The sequence below is a fragment of the Nannospalax galili genome, unplaced genomic scaffold (genome assembly GCF_000622305.1).
Source record: "Nannospalax galili isolate Female #2095 unplaced genomic scaffold, S.galili_v1.0 scaffold229, whole genome shotgun sequence".
Taxonomy (NCBI): Eukaryota; Metazoa; Chordata; class Mammalia; order Rodentia; family Spalacidae; genus Nannospalax; species Nannospalax galili.
In genome coordinates this window covers 1953180-1973650 of record NW_008360328.1, presented here as the reverse complement: position 1 = coordinate 1973650, position 20471 = coordinate 1953180, and the positions used below count along the sequence as shown (strand labels likewise).

Genomic DNA, 20471 nt, shown 5'->3' with positions numbered 1-20471 from the left:
TCATTAGGGATAAGCAGAGCCAGCATAGGCTCTTGAGTAGGCAAGAGGCACGAGGAAAGCCGTGTCTTTGGGAGACTGCAATGGGTACCCATGTGCATTGCAGATTAGAGTGGAAGGAGCCATTTATGTAGGTGTTTAGTGCGGAGCAGTGTGGTACAATGACCTGGTAACAGTGGAAACTGAGCAACTGGTACATCAGAGACAGTTTGAAAGAAAGGAAAAAAAATCACAGAGCCTAGCTCTAACGCTGCAAAGGATCTTCTCCCTGAGATCTGTTTTTCTTTTTCTTTTTTCTTTCAAACCATCTTCAAACACCCAGCTCCTGCTGTAAAGACTTTGTTTCCTAGAATAAAGCTGGAAATAAGTTAGCCAATTAATCAATGACCTCTTTAGTCACCGCTGCCAAGCTATTCTGGCTCCAGATAGTGGGATTCTTAGTTCCATTTCCTGGGTCTCCCTAGCCGTGATTGCAAGTCAGCTCAATACATCTCCAAAGAGAGATGAAGAAAAAAAATTGAGCATGTTAATCATAGCTCATGTTTAAAGATCCAGAACCTTTTCCGCATATTCCCATGAGAATGCAAATACCCCGCACAGGGAGCAAACATTAGGCTCCACAGGTATAACAGCTGAATGAATGTCACTGACTACCCAAGTTAGAATTTATTGCCCAAAGAACAATTTAAGGAAAAGAAAAAAGACAACTTGGGAATGTTTGACTTGTCTTGTACTTTCAAGAGTTGGCAAGACAGAGGAAGTTTGTCCCACATCTTTTCCCCTCATGTGAGCTATTAGTCTGTAAATATTTGATGGCATGAATGCCCCCGAGTCCCCAGGGACTTATTCTTCAGGCCAAGAGAGTTTCTATGGTGGCACATTTGCCTGCCAACTCATCAATCCAGCTAGCTCACATTCCAGGGACTCAACTTCTAAGAACGCCCTGCATTTCACACATTTGTTCGAAAAGTCTACTGTTCCAGCCCTGAGCTGGAATGGAGACAGGACTTCACAGTCCCTCCTCACCAATGCTCAACAAGCCTCCCAAGAACTAGGAAGGTCAGATCTTCCACCATAAAAATCACCTGGCTTTTCATGTGGGTAGTAGGGAACTAAGCTCAGAGTTTTGTGCTTATGAGGCAAGCATTTTACTGACAGCTCCAGTCCCATTTCTTTTGGTTGTTTTTTCTGGGAGACAGGGTCTGACTATGTAGCCCTGGCTGTTCTATGTAGACCAGGCTAGCCTCAAAATCACAGAGATCCTGCCTGCCTCTGCCTCCAGAGTGCTGGGCTTAAAGATGTTCATCATCATGCCTGGCATAAACTGGATTTTAAAAAATGAAATTACCCTTTAAATTTGCACTTACCTGTAATTTACTTTTTTCAGTGACGTGTGTGTATTTCTATCAACAAATTCTAAATTACGAGTGTAAATGAAAACCTACTACATTATTAAAAATATAAATTATGTTCTGGGACATAAAAAAACCAGGCATGATCATGTATGCTTGTAATCCCAGTGCAGTGCTGAGGAGGCAGGGATAAAAGGATCCTAGGCTTGTTGGCCAGCCAGTCTACCAAATTGGTGAGTTCTAGGATAGTGAGAGACTCTGTCTCAAAGGAGATGAACAGTGTTTCTAAGGGTGACATCTGAGGTTGTTGTTTGGCCTATGCATATGTATGTGTGTGCGTCCCCCCCACACACACACTAAAAAAAATAAAAAACAAAAAAACTGTTAAAGCCACTATATACTTTTTTTCCATTTTTCTGTGTGTGGTGTACGCATGCATGCACATTTTTTTGCAATGTGTGGGTGCATGTGGAGGTCGATGTCAGGAATCATCTTCCATCTTATTCACTCAGGCAAGGTTTCTCAATCAAACCCAGAGCTAGTAATAGAGCTCATCTTGCTAACCAGCTTGCTCTGGGGATCCTGTCTCCACTGCCTGAGGCTTTCACAAGATGGCTTCCATGCTCATCTGATTTATATGGGTTCTGGGACTCTGGTCCTTAGACTTGCACAGCAAGTGCTTAGCCACTGAGCCATCTCCCTAGCCCAGCCACCACATTTGTTAAAGAATGGGTTCTGATTATTCATGCTTGTTCTACTGTCTTTCAGATGGTTTTTGTTTGCTGCACTTGAGTTTTTGAGACTGAGTCTCAAAATGCTGAGTAAGCTCTTGTCCTAAAAAGGGGAGTTAAGGTATTCAAATGAAATCTGGTGATTTTCTGTCTTTTCACCAGAAAGAGAACTATGTAAAAATTTAATGATTTTTACATAGTTTGTGTTACCTAAGGGTGAATTTTCTGTAAATATATGATAAATTGTTATTTTTTTGATTCCATATCTCATATGGAAACTGAGAAGGAAGCCAAGATCACTTGATAAGGCTGAGGAGGTGGAACTGAATGCTGGTGGCTCTGGGTGGCCCATGTATTTCTTGGGTGTTCAAGGCTCTTTAAGGGAGTCAACAATTATTTCTCTAAAACCACTAAGGAATTATTTTCCTCTTTCCTCTTGTTGACCTCTGCACTGGTGACAAGAAACATTGGCAGGTAAAGCTGCTAGGGGCTTGGCATGGATCAAAGCAGCAGCACCCAAATGCACGAAGTCGCAGCTCTCCTCACTGCTGCCCCTGAAATGCAAGCTTGGCCAGGCTCCCTGAAGAATGAATGCCCTTCAAGAATCAGGGAAACTGGTAATTTTATGAAATCTCAATCCTTGATTATATATTAGACACTATTCCTTTCCTTCTGGAGATACTGGGGATTGAAGCCAGAGCCTATGGTATACCACAGCCGTCTACGGACCTCTTACTTCTGAAGTCAACATTAAACATTTGGTAAAATAATCATTTGGCATGAAAAAGGAAGTAAAAAAGGACAAGTAACTGCTTATATGCAAACAGAATCTTATTTACTCTGGTGCTTTTAGAAAAAGGGTAGCTAAGACCGAGTGGGAATGGTATGAGAGTTATCTGTTCTACCAAACACACGTTTATGAACAGAGATAAAACAGGCCAAGTGCTAAGAGAGCTAAGAGTACAGTTAACTTTGTATTCCTAATTTCTAAAGGCTTTACTAAAATACACTACCAAATGCTGAGCATTTTTGTTATGCTTTTTATTAGTGGCTTTTAAAGCCGAATGTATCTTAGAATGCCTGAAAACCAGCACTTGGGAGGTATAGGCAGGAAGAACCAGGAGTTCAAGGCCAGCCTCAGCTACATAGGGAGTTTCAAGACCAGCCAGAGACAAAGAGACCCTACCTCAAAAAACAAACTACTTGTATAGGACAAATTAATAAGAATGTATACAAATAAAAAGGCACATACTTGGTTCTTTAAGCTTATTTAATATTTGAACTCTTATTTTCTATTTTCCCAGACCCCAGAAAACAGAAAGTTTTTAGATGACCAATATTTTGTTCCAGAAACATACAGCCTTATCACCTAATTCATAAAAGAGCTATTTTACAAAGGTACATCTGGATAATTAGAACAATAAAGTCTTTTAGGCATTTCAAAATGTGATCAGTAAAAATACATGATTATTATTAAGGTTTTTTAAAAGATAGTTCCAGATTTCTTTTAAGCAATTTCTGTTATAGAGTACATGATTGTATGGCGGATGAGGAAAATAAAATGCTCTAGTAGGAAGAGGCTTATTAAAAATAACCAGCAGTGTGCACATTACGGTTACCATTGCTGTAGTATGTCTGCTTTGTGGTTGGCACCTGGAAACGGTGGGGAGGGTCTTTTTCTAGGTTTACTTTTTTCCCTATCAATTTATATCCAAAACCTCAGTACTAGTGGGGAAGGCAAAGTGACAAAACAACAGGAACTCCGGCCTTGAAAAAAGAACAATTTTAGAGATTATGCTGAATAGGGGTGGAAGAATCAGAAAAATAAAACCAAAATTTTTCTCCTAGAGGGAAAAAAATGAGGCCACAGAAACTTCCATAAGATCTTGCTGTGTATTTTAAGAGCCTATGGTGTCCTCTGTGGCATATAGGGAAGAAATACTGAGCAAAGCTCAGGTAGCTCTAAACAATATTCCACACCAACTGCGGGAGGCTTCCAGGGGGAGTGCAGGTGCCAGGCACCATGCCACTTACCCATGTCAAGGAGAAGACATAAGAGTTAAAGACAGCTCATAGGCAGGATTATTTTCTTTTGCTTCTAAAAGGCAGGTTTATCCTCTCCCCTTCTTCAAAGACAAAGAAGTAAAACATTTCTAAAAGGGATTTATTCTTACTAGCAGCCATTAGAAGTCTGGGAGGAAAACGATGTGGGGGAAAAAACCCTCATGAAATATAGCTCCCATGCAATACAATAAATAGCTACGATTTAGGTTTCAAAAGCCAACATAACTCCAGCAGTCCAAGTTAGCAGATTTATAGTATACAAAATATACGGCTGGGGTGATGATCATCATTTTAAATGATAGCACTTTGAGGGGTTGTTGATTTGGCTGTCTTTTCTCTGAAAAGGGGAGACATGCTAGATGAAATCCGCCACTTAATAACATGAGAGCCATTAGACTCGCACACGAGAGCAGTGTCATAGGTTGCATCCACAGCTCACATGGCTTTCTGGCTCTGCAGAGGTTGTTCTGCTCCCCTTGCCTTGTACCTTTTAGTACACGAGACTGTTCCTTCTAGTCACTCAACTTTGAGAAAACTGCTATGATGATGACCAATCTCATTTCAGGATGAGGAACAGCTAATTTCACTACCCTGAAAGGATGACATAAATTGAAGGTCAAGTGAATGTGATTATAGTGGCCAAAGTGAAATGGAAGGCACAGGAGGCCGGAAGGGGAGGGTAAAGCTAAGAAGTAAGGCTGGTAAGCTCAAAAAAGAACTCTTAAAAAAGGTGGGATTTTTTTTCTCAAAATTAACTTCATCCTGAAGTTTCATCAGAAAATGTAGATATGCATTTATATTTGGGAGTACTAGAGCTATAGTCAAGATAATTTTCCACTTAGCCCTGTTACAGTTCCAAAAAGAGGTTAAGCTGCAGGAAAAGAAAAGCAAATAATTACTGAGAACAAAGTTCTGGCTGAGCTAATAGAGAAACCAAAGCTTTCCGGACCTGTGAACTGTGGAACTGCTTGAGTGCTAGAGAGCTATGGAATGACCTGTAGTGTTGGAGCTAGGAGGAGAGTACTACTGACTCACTTTTCTCCTGGTGAGTTATTGGAAAGCTGTAGTGTCATGTGGCTAGAGGGATAAACCCTTTGATTTCTATTGGGAGAGACTGTTCACTTCCAGCAACACGATGAACCATTTGGTTTCTACTTGCTTCTCCTAAGAGATACAGAAAGTTCCAAATTCCAAACTTCACTTATATATTAGATTCTACTTCAAAAATTTTAAAGCCCATTCTGAGTTAAATTTACTTGGCTTTTCACTCAAAATATAACTCCAATTTATAGATGAGGTACAAAGACCCCAAGTTGATCTACCTAAGAACATAGAGGAGTTTTGAAAAGGCAGAAACAGGAATCTGGACCCAAATAGAAGAGAAGAGCTTGTTAAGTTGTAGTGGTATTCATAAAAGCAGCTGGGAATCCTGACCATTGTGGTGAGGAAAAGCTTCATGTGTGAGGGGCACTACAGGGGAGAATTACATTCTGACTGCCCCCAGAGTACAGGGGCCCTACTAAAAGATGTAATAGGGAACTCCTTGTTTATTAACAGAATTTAGATTTGACAAATGATTACTATTTTTTTTTTTTTTTTTTACAAAATACTCCAAAAGCATGTTTACCTAATGCACAAAGAAAACCCCCCAAAGCCAACAGAACTGACAAATTCTCGGGTCACAGTTCCGCCTCGCTTGCCCTCTCTAGGTGCTATCCACCCCTAAGCAGCAGTCATCAACACCTTGGTAGTTATCCACACATCTCTGCTGTTCCCAAGGCCAGTCCTAGTGCTGTGCTCACAGGCTGAGGCCATGAGGTCAGAGGAAGCACTCTGGAGTGATGTGAGCAGCTCTCTTCTACATCTTCCTCTGCCCACCCTCAGCTCTCCTTGTGACTCAAAGAGCCCTTTGGCACCATCAGTGCAAAAAATTAGAGTCAAACCTCCAGGTACTAATATTTTACTGGCCTTATAATCAGCAGTACCCGTGACTAATGACAGCCATGGTTCAACTCAGTAGTGATTCAGTTTAGACAACCTTTCCAGACTCCTCCCACCCTAACCCACCCCTCCTTAGCAACCTCCCCCCACCAAAGCATTTCCATTTGTTTATTCTTACTTCCTGCTCCATCGCAGGGATGATTTTATACAAGTGCCAGTCTAATGTATAATTATACAAATAAAACAATACTAAGAATAACAGATTTATAGTCAAGAAAATAAAAATTTGTTTTCCTCTCTCCTAAATCCCAACTATCAACAGAAAAGACAACAGAAGGAAACACACCCATTTTCAAGTGCCTGCTATTTAGTATATGATGATTCCTGTTAATTGGGGTGGAACCCAGTTACACAGAAGAGGTGCTTGCCTTGGGATAGGAGGAAGTCCACTTGCTCTGACCACCTGGGCAGCACACAACTCATGTCTTCTGCACAAGGGTCACAGGGCACCTCTAAGGTAATCCTCAGACCACTGGCCAGAAAGACAGGGGCTGCAGGTTAGTGGAAGCCAGGCACTCTTCCCTTCCTCTTCTGCATTGCCTCTACACCAACTTCTTCCTCATCCTCCACCTGACCTTGGCTTCAGGTGCAAATTATTCTTGGGTATACTAAATACAAAGAGCTAAAATGCTCACCTACTCAACTGAAACAAAGCAAAGTAAAAATTAAAATGTGCTTTCAAATACGGAATGAAGTCAAATAAATACATCTGATTTTCTTTTTCTTATGCCTAAGTACAATTTTATATCCTACACCCAAAGCTCTATACATTTGGTTTATTTTCTGAATCAAAATGCATTTCTGATAGTGAGGAGAGGAGAGTGAGAGAACAGACATTCCCTCACTGACAGACTTGTACAGCTGCCAGACTGAAGAACTAGTCCCGTTTTGGGGCCCTGGGGCATGGCTGAGCCCAGGTGCTTCCAGGCAGATCCTCTGTCACACTCTGCATCCGCACTGGAGCCAGGATGTGGTTGATACAAGGCTGACACTCAAATCCAACAACCTGCAGTCACCTCCAGGACGCTGGGCTCTAGCTTTTATCTAAGAAGAATGAAGATATTTGGAAACCCAATTAAGAACAAATTAACATCACCAAAACCTATGAAACCTACAGACATGGTCTTATTTGTTTCTAATCTGAAGGTGTCACCTCAAAGTACATAAGCAAATGAGTGTGAGCTACTGCACTGAGTGCAGGCTTAGTTGCAGCCAGGGAGACACTGGCTCAGTAACAAGAGGCAGGTAGTATCTTGGGCACATTGTCTTCACTGGGGAGTTGCAGCAGCACCAGCACATGTCCTACCGAATTTATGATTTACCAGGCCTCCCTCCACCCTGCCTTCAGCTTTGGAAAAGGTGAAGAGGAACTGGCGTCGGAACTGACAACCACAGCTCTTCTGAGAAAAGGACAGCAGAGTCAGCAAACAAGAGTTTTGGCTTGATATATAATGTTTAGAAACAAGAAGTTTTTAAAGACAGGAAAGAAATGGAATCACTGAAGGTTTCCACACTGAATGATAATCACTTATTGGGTGTACTGTTCAGGCAGGATGAGGCCACCATTTCACATACCTGAGAGCTTGTCAGGGAGGGCTGAGCCAGCCAGCCTTTGGCAAAGAAGGGTGTAACTTTCCTCCACCTTCTGTAAAATAAAAGATTGTTCATGTGGACAGCACAAGAAAAATAAAACAAAAATTGTTGAAAATAGAAACAAAGGCATTTTGTATTACAGGTACCACTCCCAAATTTTCAACATTAACACTGATGATTAAAGATGTTGTTACAGAGGAAGAACAGCAAACGTATTTTCCCCATTTCTCTTTTGAATGAATGACTTAAAATTTCCCCATGTAAAAGACTAGGAAAACCTATAAAGGTGATCTTTCCATGCCAGAAGTCACCCTGAATGGCCCCACACCATGTAACAGATGAACTACAGTGCCCTTTTAGATCGTCTGTCTCATTAATCACAGGATAATACTATGGAAAATCAAATGAATTATGTGAAGCTAAAAGAAAAACTAAGTGAGATGAGTCTTAGTCTCCTAACTAAATGATGAAAGTCTGGGGGCTCTAGCAGCTGTGTCTACAGAGGGCCAACTTTAATAGAGCCCTTAAAGAAACTGCTACATACATCAGTTTTGAGAAAGTGACCTTTTTTTTTTGGTCTTTTTGAGACAGGATTTCCCTGTAGCCCCAGCTGTCCTGGAACTATGTAGACCAGGCTGGCCTTGAACTCACAGAGATCCACCTGAGTGCTGGGATTAAAGGCGTGCGCCACCATGCCCAAAACCTCCATTCATGCCCATGTTTTTGGACTACAGGTGCCACTGGAGCCAATTTCAACCTGCCACCACTCCTGGGAAGCTACCAGCACTACCTCATGAGTCACAGATAATAGGCTACAGCAAATCATGGAATTTCTTGCCTGGACTCACAATCATGTAACCCCACCCAGCTCACTTCATGTCCCCTGACATGATGGAGGCCAGCCAACTGCCTCAAGCGCTGCTAAGTTCTTAAAACTTATAAATTCTGTGGTGGCGACATGCCTTTAATCCCAGCACTTGGGAGGCAGAGGCAGGTAGATCTCTGTGAGTTCAAGACCAGCCTGGTCTACATACTGAGTTCCAGGACAGCTGGGGCTACAAGGGAGACCCTGTCTCAAAAAAGACCAAAAAACAAAAACAAAAACAAAACAAAAATACAAACAACCCCCCTCCTCGCAAAAAAAAACAAACAAACAAACAAAAAAAACCTTAGAAATTCACACAAATACATGACTAGCTAGAGTTACAATATTTCCGGTCTTCTGATTTGTTGAAAGATAAACAGTGTCAATACCAGGTTCTTATCCAGGCCTAGTTAGTCATGAATAACGGTCAAAGAAAATATAGAGAAGCAGAACCTGGACCAGTGTGTGGACATCAGTGTTCAGTCCCTCCATATTTGTACTCTGCTAAATGTGTTCTTAGAATCAAGGACCATGGAGGCTGAAGTGTGAGGTACCTTTAAGTGTTCGAGGTCAGCCTCTATCTTATGAATGTACTCCATGATTTGGCTTTGTGAATCTGTACAAGAGAGACTCTGGATCTCAAAACAAGCATCGTCCATAGCTCTCCAGCGTCGCTGACCCAGGTATTCTGGGGTGAATGGTGAAACTGCACCATCAGAATGAGAATTCTGGGGAGAATGTTGTTGGTGAGTAGAGTCCACAGAGGGGATGCCTGGCACAGGCTGCAGAGTGAATGAGGACGCAACCTCCTCGTCTGTGGAGCTCTCCTGCACTGCATCATAGCCATCAAGGATCAAACAGTTTCCTATTGATGGAGACAGGACAATTTGATGATATCAGCATTGCCATCAAGAAACCAGAAAAACAGAGACAGGGTCACTGAACAACTTGAAAAACTACTACAATGCAGGGAGTTATGAACTCTCTATTTAATTTTAAGCCCATCAGAATTTTCTCACTTCAGATTAAAGCCAACCTTGGCAAAGTTTCATGGTAATTTTTGAGTAGCTTTATACTAATCAGAATTTTAGAGTTTAAAGCTATAAACTACAAAGTCCTTATATGATGATCTATTACTTCTCTTGCCAAATATCCTTACCTGGTCTCCTCTGTCATTTTCTCCCCCTCCCCGTGTTCCCTAACTACAAAAGCTTTCTCTGGGCTCACAGCTTCACCACATGCTTGCAGCTGGAATACTGTTCCCAGGTGTCCACGTGGCCTTTCTCTATACTTCACTTAGGATGCTGCTTAGCCTGATCACCGTGTCTGCTCTCATTACTCTCTGCCTGGCTGTAGCTGGACTTACTTTTCTTCTAATGCTTCTTACCATCTGAGGTTTATTCATTTGTTTTCTTATTTACCATTACTCTTTCCTTACTGGCACTTAAGTTTCCCAAGAACAGTGGCGTTTCTGCATTCTAGTCACTGTTCAATCTCCCAGCCCCTGTGATGAAGTCTGGCGGAAAGTAGATTCAATAGCTGTTTATTGTATGAAAGAATAATACCCCCCCATACACATAACGCTTAGACACTGAAACAATATCCATTGCAGCATATAAGACAGTTAATGATCAAAGTGGAAATGTGAAAGACACTTGCCTGAGATGCGAAAATTAACATCCTTCTCTTCCTTTGTAACTGCTCCATCACCTTCTGATGGATTATCATCACTATGTGCTTCACGGGCATCAAAAAAGTGCTCTCCACTGTCATCCAGACCCCCTTCTGGCTCTGTGGTAGGCATCTCTGGGGTCAGGATCATGTGGTCCATTACTAAAATGTTACTTGCCTGGCTGTCTTGGGATGCCAGTATCACTGAATCCTGTGCAGTACAAGATTCAGTTGAAGTCCGTGGACTGTAACAAGTTGCAATGTCACCAGTTCCAGTTTTAAAGGGCATCTGTCCTTCACCAGCACGGTAAGCCCTAATGTTTTCAGAGTTCTGGATGCCACTGTCTGCCTGTACCTCTTCAGAGGCTGGCCCATATCTTGAGAAGGACTGCCAGTCTTCTTGAGCATTCTTTTCAGTCAGACTTAACTGTTGTACAAGCAATTGCTTCAACAAACCCACTAAAGATTTAGGGCAGGAAAAGAGAACAAAAAAGAAAAGCACACTCAGAACCACAGCCTCAGACTGCAGGTGCAATCAGTGAGCTGAGTTACCAGCCACCTCTAAAACCAAGACCATCTAATAACATAAAGCCAGAACATTCACCTTATATAACCTGTTTGTCTTGAAAAAAAATGAAATTTAAAGTTCAGCCTTCTAGAGAACATTTAACATTAAATTTTACCTGACCAGAGTTAAGCATCCCAAATTGGGGGGGGGGGGCACTCCTTTTAACAAGTCCTAAATATACCAGCACCAGGCCCTACTTTGTTTTCTATATAATGGACAAACACCCCCCAAGAGTACCTAAGGCCATTAAAAGGCCAGCAAAGCTAAACATTATGTTTTTCTTTCCAAGAGTAGACTTTATATGTATAGGCATTATTTTTGTCTCATTTTATTGGATACGTAGAACATTAATTTTATCATTTATAATAACTCAAAGAATCTTCCTACATGGCGAAGGCAATAAAACAGTGTAATGAACTTTAACTCCAATGATTTGGTAGTAGTATATATAATTTCAAAGAAAGCATTTATTAGTTCTTAAAAATTATCTTATTAGTGGCACAGCTTCTTTAGGTTGTTAAAAGTAAGGCCCAATTTAACTTTGGGGTTAAACTTCTGTTGAGGCCACTCACACAATGACATCTCTAGGACCATGCCAATCAGACCACCAGATAATCACTAAATTTGTCAATTCAGCAGAAAATGAGAACTTTAAACCATCAACTCCTCGCTTCCACTGCAGGCCTATCCTATATTTCTTTAGGTAAGTAGTTCAGCTCTGAGCCTCCTCTGCTTTTTCTGCTTGACATTCCCTTCCTGAGAATGTTTCTAATCTTAAAGCTCACTCAAGTCTGTCTCGGTCTCTCTGCCTCTCTTTGCCCCACCTCATGTCCACTGCCCCATTAATCTTTCCCTAATATGCCAGCTCTAAAACTCTACTTTCCTGTTATCAGTTCCTCTGGAATGGTCTGCCACACATCTGAACCTTGACATGTTTTAAAAAGGGGGAACTCACAGTCTCTGACAAATAATAAAAGGAAAAAGCACAGCACTGGGAGGTAGGAAGGGAGTAGGGTCTGTTTGACTCTTACTGCTCACAAGAGCATTGAAATTGTTGCTAGACATTCCCTTTCTTTTACCCTCACACCTACACAAGTCAATTGTTTTAAGTATCTGGTAACTCATGACTTATTTCATGCTTTCACGTATAAATCCTTTCAGTCTTGAGTTCAAAGTACTACAATAGTTTATTTAGTAGGTGTACCCCTCCAGCCTCTTTCCATTCAAAATCCTAGAGCAGCTCTCAGCCAGGTTAATGTGTTTTCATTAACTATACCTAGCTTTAAAACCTCAAATGGTTCTCTAAAACTAGAGTAACTGTTCTCAGACCCACCCATCTCCTGAGACTCAACAGGTCATCTTCTGGATTTCTAACTTTATCTCCTACACTCCTTTAACTTAATTGTTGACACATGCCAACTGTTCTGCTCACTGCTCTCTGAATACCCTCATCATATCCTGCCTATATTTTGTGGCCATTATTTTTCTCTAAATGGTTCTATTCTAGACAACTATTTGAATTTTACTCATTCTTCAAGACAATAATCCCATCTCTCTTGTTCTCTAGTGCTTTTTTCTCTAATGATGCCAACCCAGATAGAGTCTGACAGACCTGCACATTATTGCTCTAAATGTTCGCTCTAAAAGATGGGGGGTGGAGTGAAATGAGGCAAGGGTTCCTATCATCTTCTTAACTATACCATAAAGTTCTTAAAGGAAAAGTTATAGCTTATACTTTTCTTTATTCTTCCTAGGCTGTACAATACATTATACAATTCTGGTACTTAGTATCTTCCATAGTTATGAATAAAACTTACAATTCCTCAGTGCATCCAATGCCCACCGCTCCTCTGAGACAGGCAAGTGTGGATCTAGGATTGTTACTGGATAATTTCCTCCACCTTCCTTGAGTGTCCCATTCACATGCTGCTCCTTTGCAAACTGTGTCTCAGTGATGAAGAGATGGTCTGCTTCTGATTTCCCAGAGGTACTCAGTGAATGAGACTGAGGTTTTGACGAAATTAAGGGAGATTCTAATCCCAAATCTCTGTCTGTTCAGTGGAACAGAAAAGGGAGAGTACATACCTTAACAAAACTTTTCATTTTCAACATGAAACATTCTGGAAATACTTGGGGGCAGTGGGGAGCACCACATAAGCTATAGGATCATCCAGTGAGTAAAACTCAGAGCACTTGGAGCAGTGTTGCATAGGCACACAGAAGGCTCATAAGTGGCATGTGTTAAAACACATAGACAATATCAGCACCTGCATAAACCCAGTTTCAAAGTTTCTTCACTTTATTAGCTAATAGACTATAGGCCCTCGACTTATTTGTGCAGTTTACCTGGACTCTGTAGACCAGTGACTGAAATACCATGGTGCTCCACTTTTAATTTCGGTGGTTCTTCTTCATCATTGTCTCCTCTGTAGAAAAAGGAAATCACCTCTGAGCTTCAGGATGTGTCCAAACATCATTGCATTCAAATGAAAGGATTGCTCATTCCTTTCTGACCAAAGCCACAAAGGAAACCCTGCTATAGCACAAAGCAGCACTCACTCGCAAGGGGGCGACTGTGGGAGAGGAATGGGCTTCGTGGACTGCTCCTTCACAGACGCAGCCATTCGACAGATGAGGTCCTGCCAGCTTCAGGTGTGAGAGAAATCCAGAACACAGAAAGAAAAGGAAGAAGAAACACCCCTTAAATATACTCAGAAGGAAAGAATAAAGCCAAAACAAAACACCACTCTGCCAGAGAATATCTTTATTTTGGCAGCATACTGACAGAGAGTCTAAAACATTCTTTGAAGAGAATTCAAACATGAACACATTACCCATTTACACATTCACTTGGCACTTCTGAGAATTTTTCTTTAGAAAATTTGTGTTCAATAAAACAGAATAAAAATAAAAACATCAATCTAAAAAAGGAACAAAATTTTAAAGAAATGTTTCTAAAAGACTACCGAGGAAATCCTTGATGTCTACATAGTTTTAGGGTTTCAGAGTTCTATTACAAATACAAAGCTGTAGTTGGGTGTGGTGGCATAGAGGCTCTGGGAATCTGAGGCCAGTCTGGTCTACACAGCGAGTTCTAGATCAGCTGGTGATACAGGGAGATCCTGACTCAAACAGACCAAAAAATAAAAATAAAAAATAAATAAATAAATAAAATAAAATAAAAACAAAGTTGTGAAACATTATACTTTGGACAGTAATATAAAGCAAGGTAACTAAATATGATACATACACATTCTTTTCAGAAACTGTCTGTGCCACCAATTCATAAATTTGGGCTCCATTATCTGACATGGAGATGACGAATAAAGCTTTGTTATCTAGAAAAGAACAAAACCAAATTCACTCTTCCACTGTGATCAAGGAAGTCATGATATATTTTCAGATTCAGATATTAATATTCTGCACTTTAATCAGATAGAGGTTACATACATCCGGTTCAAAAAAAATTCATCAAGTTTATAACTGAATTTTATGCAACTTACTGTGTATATTATACTTCACTAAAGTTTATAAAAGTTAACACCAATTCCACTGTACTTAATATGTTAAAGAAAAATCTAAATTACTTGGACTCAGTGGTTTAAAACAATAAAGAACACATGAAGTTGGGAGGGAAAAGCAGTTGAGGGGATAGCATAGGAATAGGAGATATGGGAAAAGGGAGTAGCTTTGATCAAGACACATTACATGCATATATGAAATTCTCAAACTAAAAAAAAAAATTGGCCCCATAAAAGTCCTGTCTTAGAAAGGTTATGTCCTGCCCAAGTAGAAAGCACTTTGCAACTCTTTGTTTTTAAATTTTTAATTGAATTTTTGTGTTATTTCATACATAAAATCATCTTTATTCTCCCTGCCCCCTTGGCACCCTCCCATAGCCCCCCCCCACTGGAGTTCATATATTCTGTCATTTGTATTAAGGCCTATTATGTGGTTTCCCGAGATGTCCCTTTTTATCAGCCTATAATTCTAGGGGAGAAAAATGCTTGTATAAATATGCACGTGCATATAGTTGAATGCTATCCCTCTTTTGCATCTATTTTAAATGGCTATTTTTCTACAGTCAAGAATAGTCAGAGGATATTGCAGAAAAGAGGTCACAAATTTGTTTTGCCATCATGAAATTAAAAAGTTTTATAGATTTTATTAACTATATAGTATAAACTGTAATTTTCCAACTTATATTGATTTAAAAAAACCTACCTCTTCAGTTTATACTCTCCCCCCACCAAATTAAAAGACAATAACCATTTCATTCTTATGACAGCCTGCTCATTGGGATCACCCCTCAAATTACTACTTTTCCTGGTATCTATCATTAATTTGAACATGGAATAAAGGCTAAATTAACTGCATGTAAATTTTCAAATGCAGAAGATCACTCAGAGCATCTAGCTGTCTTCAATAATTTTAGAGTCATAAAATTTTAATTCACTTTCTAAACAGCAGGAAAATTTCATTTAGTTTGTTTAAGCATACAAAAGCAACAACACTCTACTGATGCCAGTTATGCTACATAAACAACACTGGATATGTTAGGCAACTTTGCAGTGAATCTACTGTTAGCATCCTTCAGTGGACATACTCACCTGTTGCCACTTGTCGAACCAACACTGTACTCAGCTTAATGACAGGACTGAATGTGTGTTTGCTATCAGCTGTAGATGCCAGAATCTTACTGTGACACCTTAACACCAGTCTATCATCTTGCTTTTGCAACAGTACAAGGATGTCTTCCAGCAGCAATGTGTATAGATCTAGAAATTAAAATGCAGGCAGTGTTAAATATAGAAATTTAAAATAATTTGGCAAAGAAAACTATTTCTGGAATACCCAGCAAATTTCAAAACTTGACTTATGTTCTTTAATTTTATTTTTTAATAATTCATTTTAGTGTTTGTTGCTGATATATCAATCTGAGACTTACTTAAAAGCAAAAGCCTCACATTGCAGAGAGCTTGAAAGGTGCTAGCTTACAGAAACCTTATTAGAGATTCATTAGGAAACAAAAATGGTAGAAACATGGCCAAATCGTGACAAATTTTTCTACTACATTCCTAAATGAATATGCAATGTGCTTTACACTTAACAACAACAAAAACACAAACAGACCCATAAATATCCAAATACGAAAAACAGCACTGCTGAGAATTGTGAATGATTCTTTCCATTGGCATAAAGACTTTTCCTTTCCTTTCCTCTCTCCATTTTCTCTAAAACCAAAAGACAACATTAGACTTACCAATAGTTTTGTCTCTATTCACCTTCCAAACTAATGGGCCTTCATGAATCATCTTTCTTTTTGTTAAATCCAAATTCTGCCAAAGTAAAAAGAATTATGCAAAAATTATTTCCAAGAATATTTCATCAATAGGGTTATAATTTACTTATCTTTTCAAAACAGTCTTATTACAAAAGACATCGTTTACATTCAACTATTGTATTGCTACTTGTCTTGAAAGTTGAATAAAGTCCATGCTAAAGTAGCTTGCACAAAATCTTCTGGAAAAAAAAAGCATCTTAAGAAAAACACTCATGAGTATTACCTTCCAAATCTCACTCCAAGTGGATAGCTTATAAATGGCATTGCAAATAGCAACTACATCCCCACACATTCCTCAGCTGCAATAACTAGATGCAGAGACGCATGCAGTGTATGTTCATCTGTAGAAGTCTTCTGAGATCTAAGGCTGTCATTTCAGAGCAAGTTTCTTTATAGAGTTATTTTTTTTATTTTTAATTGTATGCATGTGTGTATGTGTACGTGAGTGCAGGTGCCCACAAAGGCCAGAAAAGGGTGTCAGATCCCCTGAAACTGTAGTTAGAGGTGTGAGCTGGGAACCAAACTCTAGTCCTCTGTAAGAGCAGCAAGTAAGTATACTCTTAACTGCTGAACTATGTCTTCAGTTCCACAAAGTAGGTTTTAATGAACAGCATTCATTATGAGAAGTTCAAGTACTAACTCCCATGTGCTCTGTCAGCAACTTATTAATAAGAGAACCATTTATTAGCATTAGCAGCTCTAATGAAAAATCTCATTCTTTGGAAATTAAGGATATATATATTAGCATGATAAACTATGTATATGTTTATTTTAAACAGATACCAAATACATCTGCCCCCCCCAAAACAACCAGTGAGCTGGTATTTTTTAAAAAGACAAATTAAAATCCTGAAAAGCTTTAAAATGCAAAATCCCAGGTATAAATAGCAATTAGTAAATAATTAGCTATTCCTATACTGGTTTCAACCTTCATGCTTTTCAAGAGCTCCTGGAAAATGTATCTACTTATGATATGAAAAGTTGTGGTAATAAACTGTAAAACTATAGAGCAAAATACAAATAATAATAGTGCCTGATTCTTCTACCAATTCCTGCCACATAAAGTTAGTTTTTCACAAAATGTCTAATAAAAGATGAAAGTAATCTTGACACAGATCAGACATTTTAAAAAGCAGAACAAAATCATAAAGACAATCTATGATACAGAACTCCTTCAGGTGATGGATATTCCCACTGAGATGTTAATTACCTGCCAGGTCTTTAGTACATTTTACTTTATGTTTTTAATTATGATTAGACCATCTCTCACCCTGAGCTCTTCGACATTTGGGTACTCGGACAACTTGAGATTGGAGGTATCAAGGCGACGCTGATAATCTTCTAAGCGCTGAAAATGAAACAGGATGGAGCCAAGGTCACTGCTTTGGGAATCAATAACCTCTCTGTTTCTAAATCAAATGGACATTTTGAATCTGCATTTTACTGAGCTCACTGCAATACCAGACAAGACAACCCACTCTTTCTTAGAACACCTCATCCCTTGTCTTTGGTGATATTCACTTTCCTAGTCTCCACTTCCTCTCTGATCATCCATCCTTCTCCATCTCCTTTCCAAACAGTGGACTTTAAGTAGCTTCCACCTGGTTTATGAGTATGTAAATCATGTACACATGCAAAATTCAGAAGATACTATAATCTGTATAACAAAAAGTACATCTTCAATCCCACCCACCGCCTGTTTTCTCTAAAGAACTAATCACTAATGTTTATTTCTTGGTTAGCCTTTGAGGAAACTCCTATGCAAATAGAATGTATGTGTATATGTTTGTCTCTCTGTGTTGTGCATGTATAAAACCTTTTAAAACAGGATGTGATCGAACACTATATTCATATATGCAGTCCTCTAGCTTCTCAGCATGCATTCCTCATTTAAATGGTGACTTATCTGTTTATAAGATACTCTTTCTCTGTGTGTGGGACTCATCACTGCATCTTGGATATTGTTCCACATTAGCACAGCGAGGTGTTCATTTTCATCAATAACCATACAGTATTCAAACTCTGTGAATCACTAGAATTTATACCTCACTGACAGGCATTTTTATGTTACTTTCAATGTTTGCCAATAAATAATACTGTAATAAAATGGCTTTAAACCCATACTTTTATATACCTATGTAGATAGGCAAGTAGATTAAATTTCTAAAAGAACTATTGTATCAAAGGATATATTTTTCCTCAACATAATAAACATGTCCAAATACAAAGACTTCTAATATGTCAATATCTATATACCTACTACCTACATCCCACAATCAATATTTGCTGTTTGTTACATACCTATCTTCTTCATCTCTATATCCAACTCAATTAAATTTTCTAGATGCATTTCAAATAATCATAGACCCAAGTATTCATCCCTCCTAAGTTCTGTAGCATGTGTATCATTATGAGTTCAATATTTGTTAATGATTCTTTTCTTTTTTAAAAAATCTTGTGTGTATGGGAGTTGCTGTGTTCGTGTATATGGCGGAGGGGACGGGACGGGACGGACACATGACACATGTGAGGTCAGAGGACAACTTGTGGGATAGTCAGTGCTCTTCTTCCACAACATGGATCCTGGGAATCAATCTCAGGCTGTAAAGTTTTGGCAGCAGGTGCCATCCTGCCAGTTCTTAATAATGGTTCTTAAGAAAGAGTAAACTTAAAAAAACATATTTATTACTTTTATTTTATGTGTATGAGTGTACTGTCTGCACGTATGTGAGTGCACACATGTTGTGCAATGCCACAGAGGTCAGAAGAGGGCTTTGGATTCCCCTGGAACTGGAGTTAAGGATGGTTCATAGCTGCCATGTGGGTGCTGGGAATCGAACCCAGGTCCTCTGCAAGAGTAGTCAGTGCTCTTAACTGCTGAACCATCTCTCTAGCCCCAAGAAAAAGCAAATTTTATACATAGTAAAATGCATGTGTTTTAAGTGGATTTTTCCATGAATTCTGACAAACACACACTTGTGCAACTCAAATGCCTACCAAGATATGAAACATGAGTGTGCTCCCAGAGTGTCTCCCTGTGCTTCTTCCCAGTTCACCTCTATACCCATGTCCCACTGGCAAATGTTTTGTCTTATTTTTTTTCCTATCACAAATCAGTTTAGTCTCTTACAAGTTCATGTAAATAGAATTATGGGCATGTATTCTTTTGTGTCTGGTTTCTTTCATTCTTCATAATGTTTATTAGATTATTCTTTTTTTTTTATCACTGGTGCATTTCTAAATTCTATTTTATGACTATACCACAGTTGGTTTATCCACTCTCCTCCTGGTGAATACTTGAGCTGTTTCCATTTGGGGCTACTACTGAACAATTCATGCATAAGTTGGTTTGTAGGCATACATCTTCATTTCTCTTCAGTAAATCTCTATAAATGAAATTGTCAAGCCAAAGGGTTGAAGTACTGGTATGAACCCTTTTAACTTAGACAGATACTGCCAAATTTCCTCCTGGAGTTTTATCATTTTAAACTCCAAACAACACATTTGAAAGTATAGTTTTTCTACAGTCTTACCAACAAAGTTATCATATTCAGTTCCTAAGAAATGACAAATATGCCCAAAGATGCAATGGTTCCTATATGCTTACACTATTACATTCTTATCTTCATTATAGTCTTACTGGAGCTGGGCCCATGCAAAAACTGCTCCCTATGCATCTCTACCTGATGCCCCAAACTGAACCCATCTTCCCCACAAGCCTGGGGCTTCTCTAACCCTCCTGTCTGTCTACAGGTACAATCCAGAAACCTAGGTATTTCTTATTGACATCATCTTTCTTCACATCCTTCTTCTGATCAGTCAACAAGTGCCACTAACTGTATAAGAAGTTATCCAATTCTTGCCTTGCTCTGTGCTGCCATCATTGATTTTTGGACTGCTGACAAACTGTTACCTAGGCTCTCACATCCATATCTTCCTCCTTCAACCCACTCTCCACTGACCAGTTTGACTAAAGTCCATTCCTACTGCTCTTCGAACAAAAATCTAAGTCTTTAACAAGGTTGAAAAAGTGCTTTATGCTTAGATCCTAATCTAATCTTTTGATTATTCATATTCTTTCTGCATCTCTAGCTTGCTCTTTTCACACTGTCTGGGTTCATTTCTGCTTTTCCTTCTGAGTATGTGTGGCTCAAATGTCAATTCTTCAAAGAAGCTTTCTCTGAGAGCCACCACCTACCATCTCCACACTAGGGTAGGCCCCTTATAAGATACTCGCAGCATCCTGAAATTCCTTTGTAACACTTACCACAACTCACACAAAACA

The 20471-nt window shown here is 39.4% G+C and overlaps 1 protein-coding gene across 1 annotated transcript in view; it reads right to left on the bottom strand.

Moving 5' to 3' along the window:
- Positions 1 to 3332: 3332 nt before the first annotated feature.
- The window catches only part of Arhgef12 (Rho guanine nucleotide exchange factor 12), a gene marked incomplete in the record, with an annotated part of 157785 nt that continues 140646 nt past the window's right edge, over positions 3333 to 20471 (bottom strand). The window contains 11 exon segments of the mRNA XM_008826048.3: positions 3333 to 7189; positions 7721 to 7790; positions 9158 to 9468; positions 10263 to 10733; positions 12660 to 12893; positions 13189 to 13268; positions 13402 to 13488; positions 14093 to 14180; positions 15453 to 15620; positions 16106 to 16181; positions 17457 to 17534. Of these exon segments, the coding sequence (XP_008824270.2) occupies positions 7179 to 7189; positions 7721 to 7790; positions 9158 to 9468; positions 10263 to 10733; positions 12660 to 12893; positions 13189 to 13268; positions 13402 to 13488; positions 14093 to 14180; positions 15453 to 15620; positions 16106 to 16181; positions 17457 to 17534 (1674 nt within the window).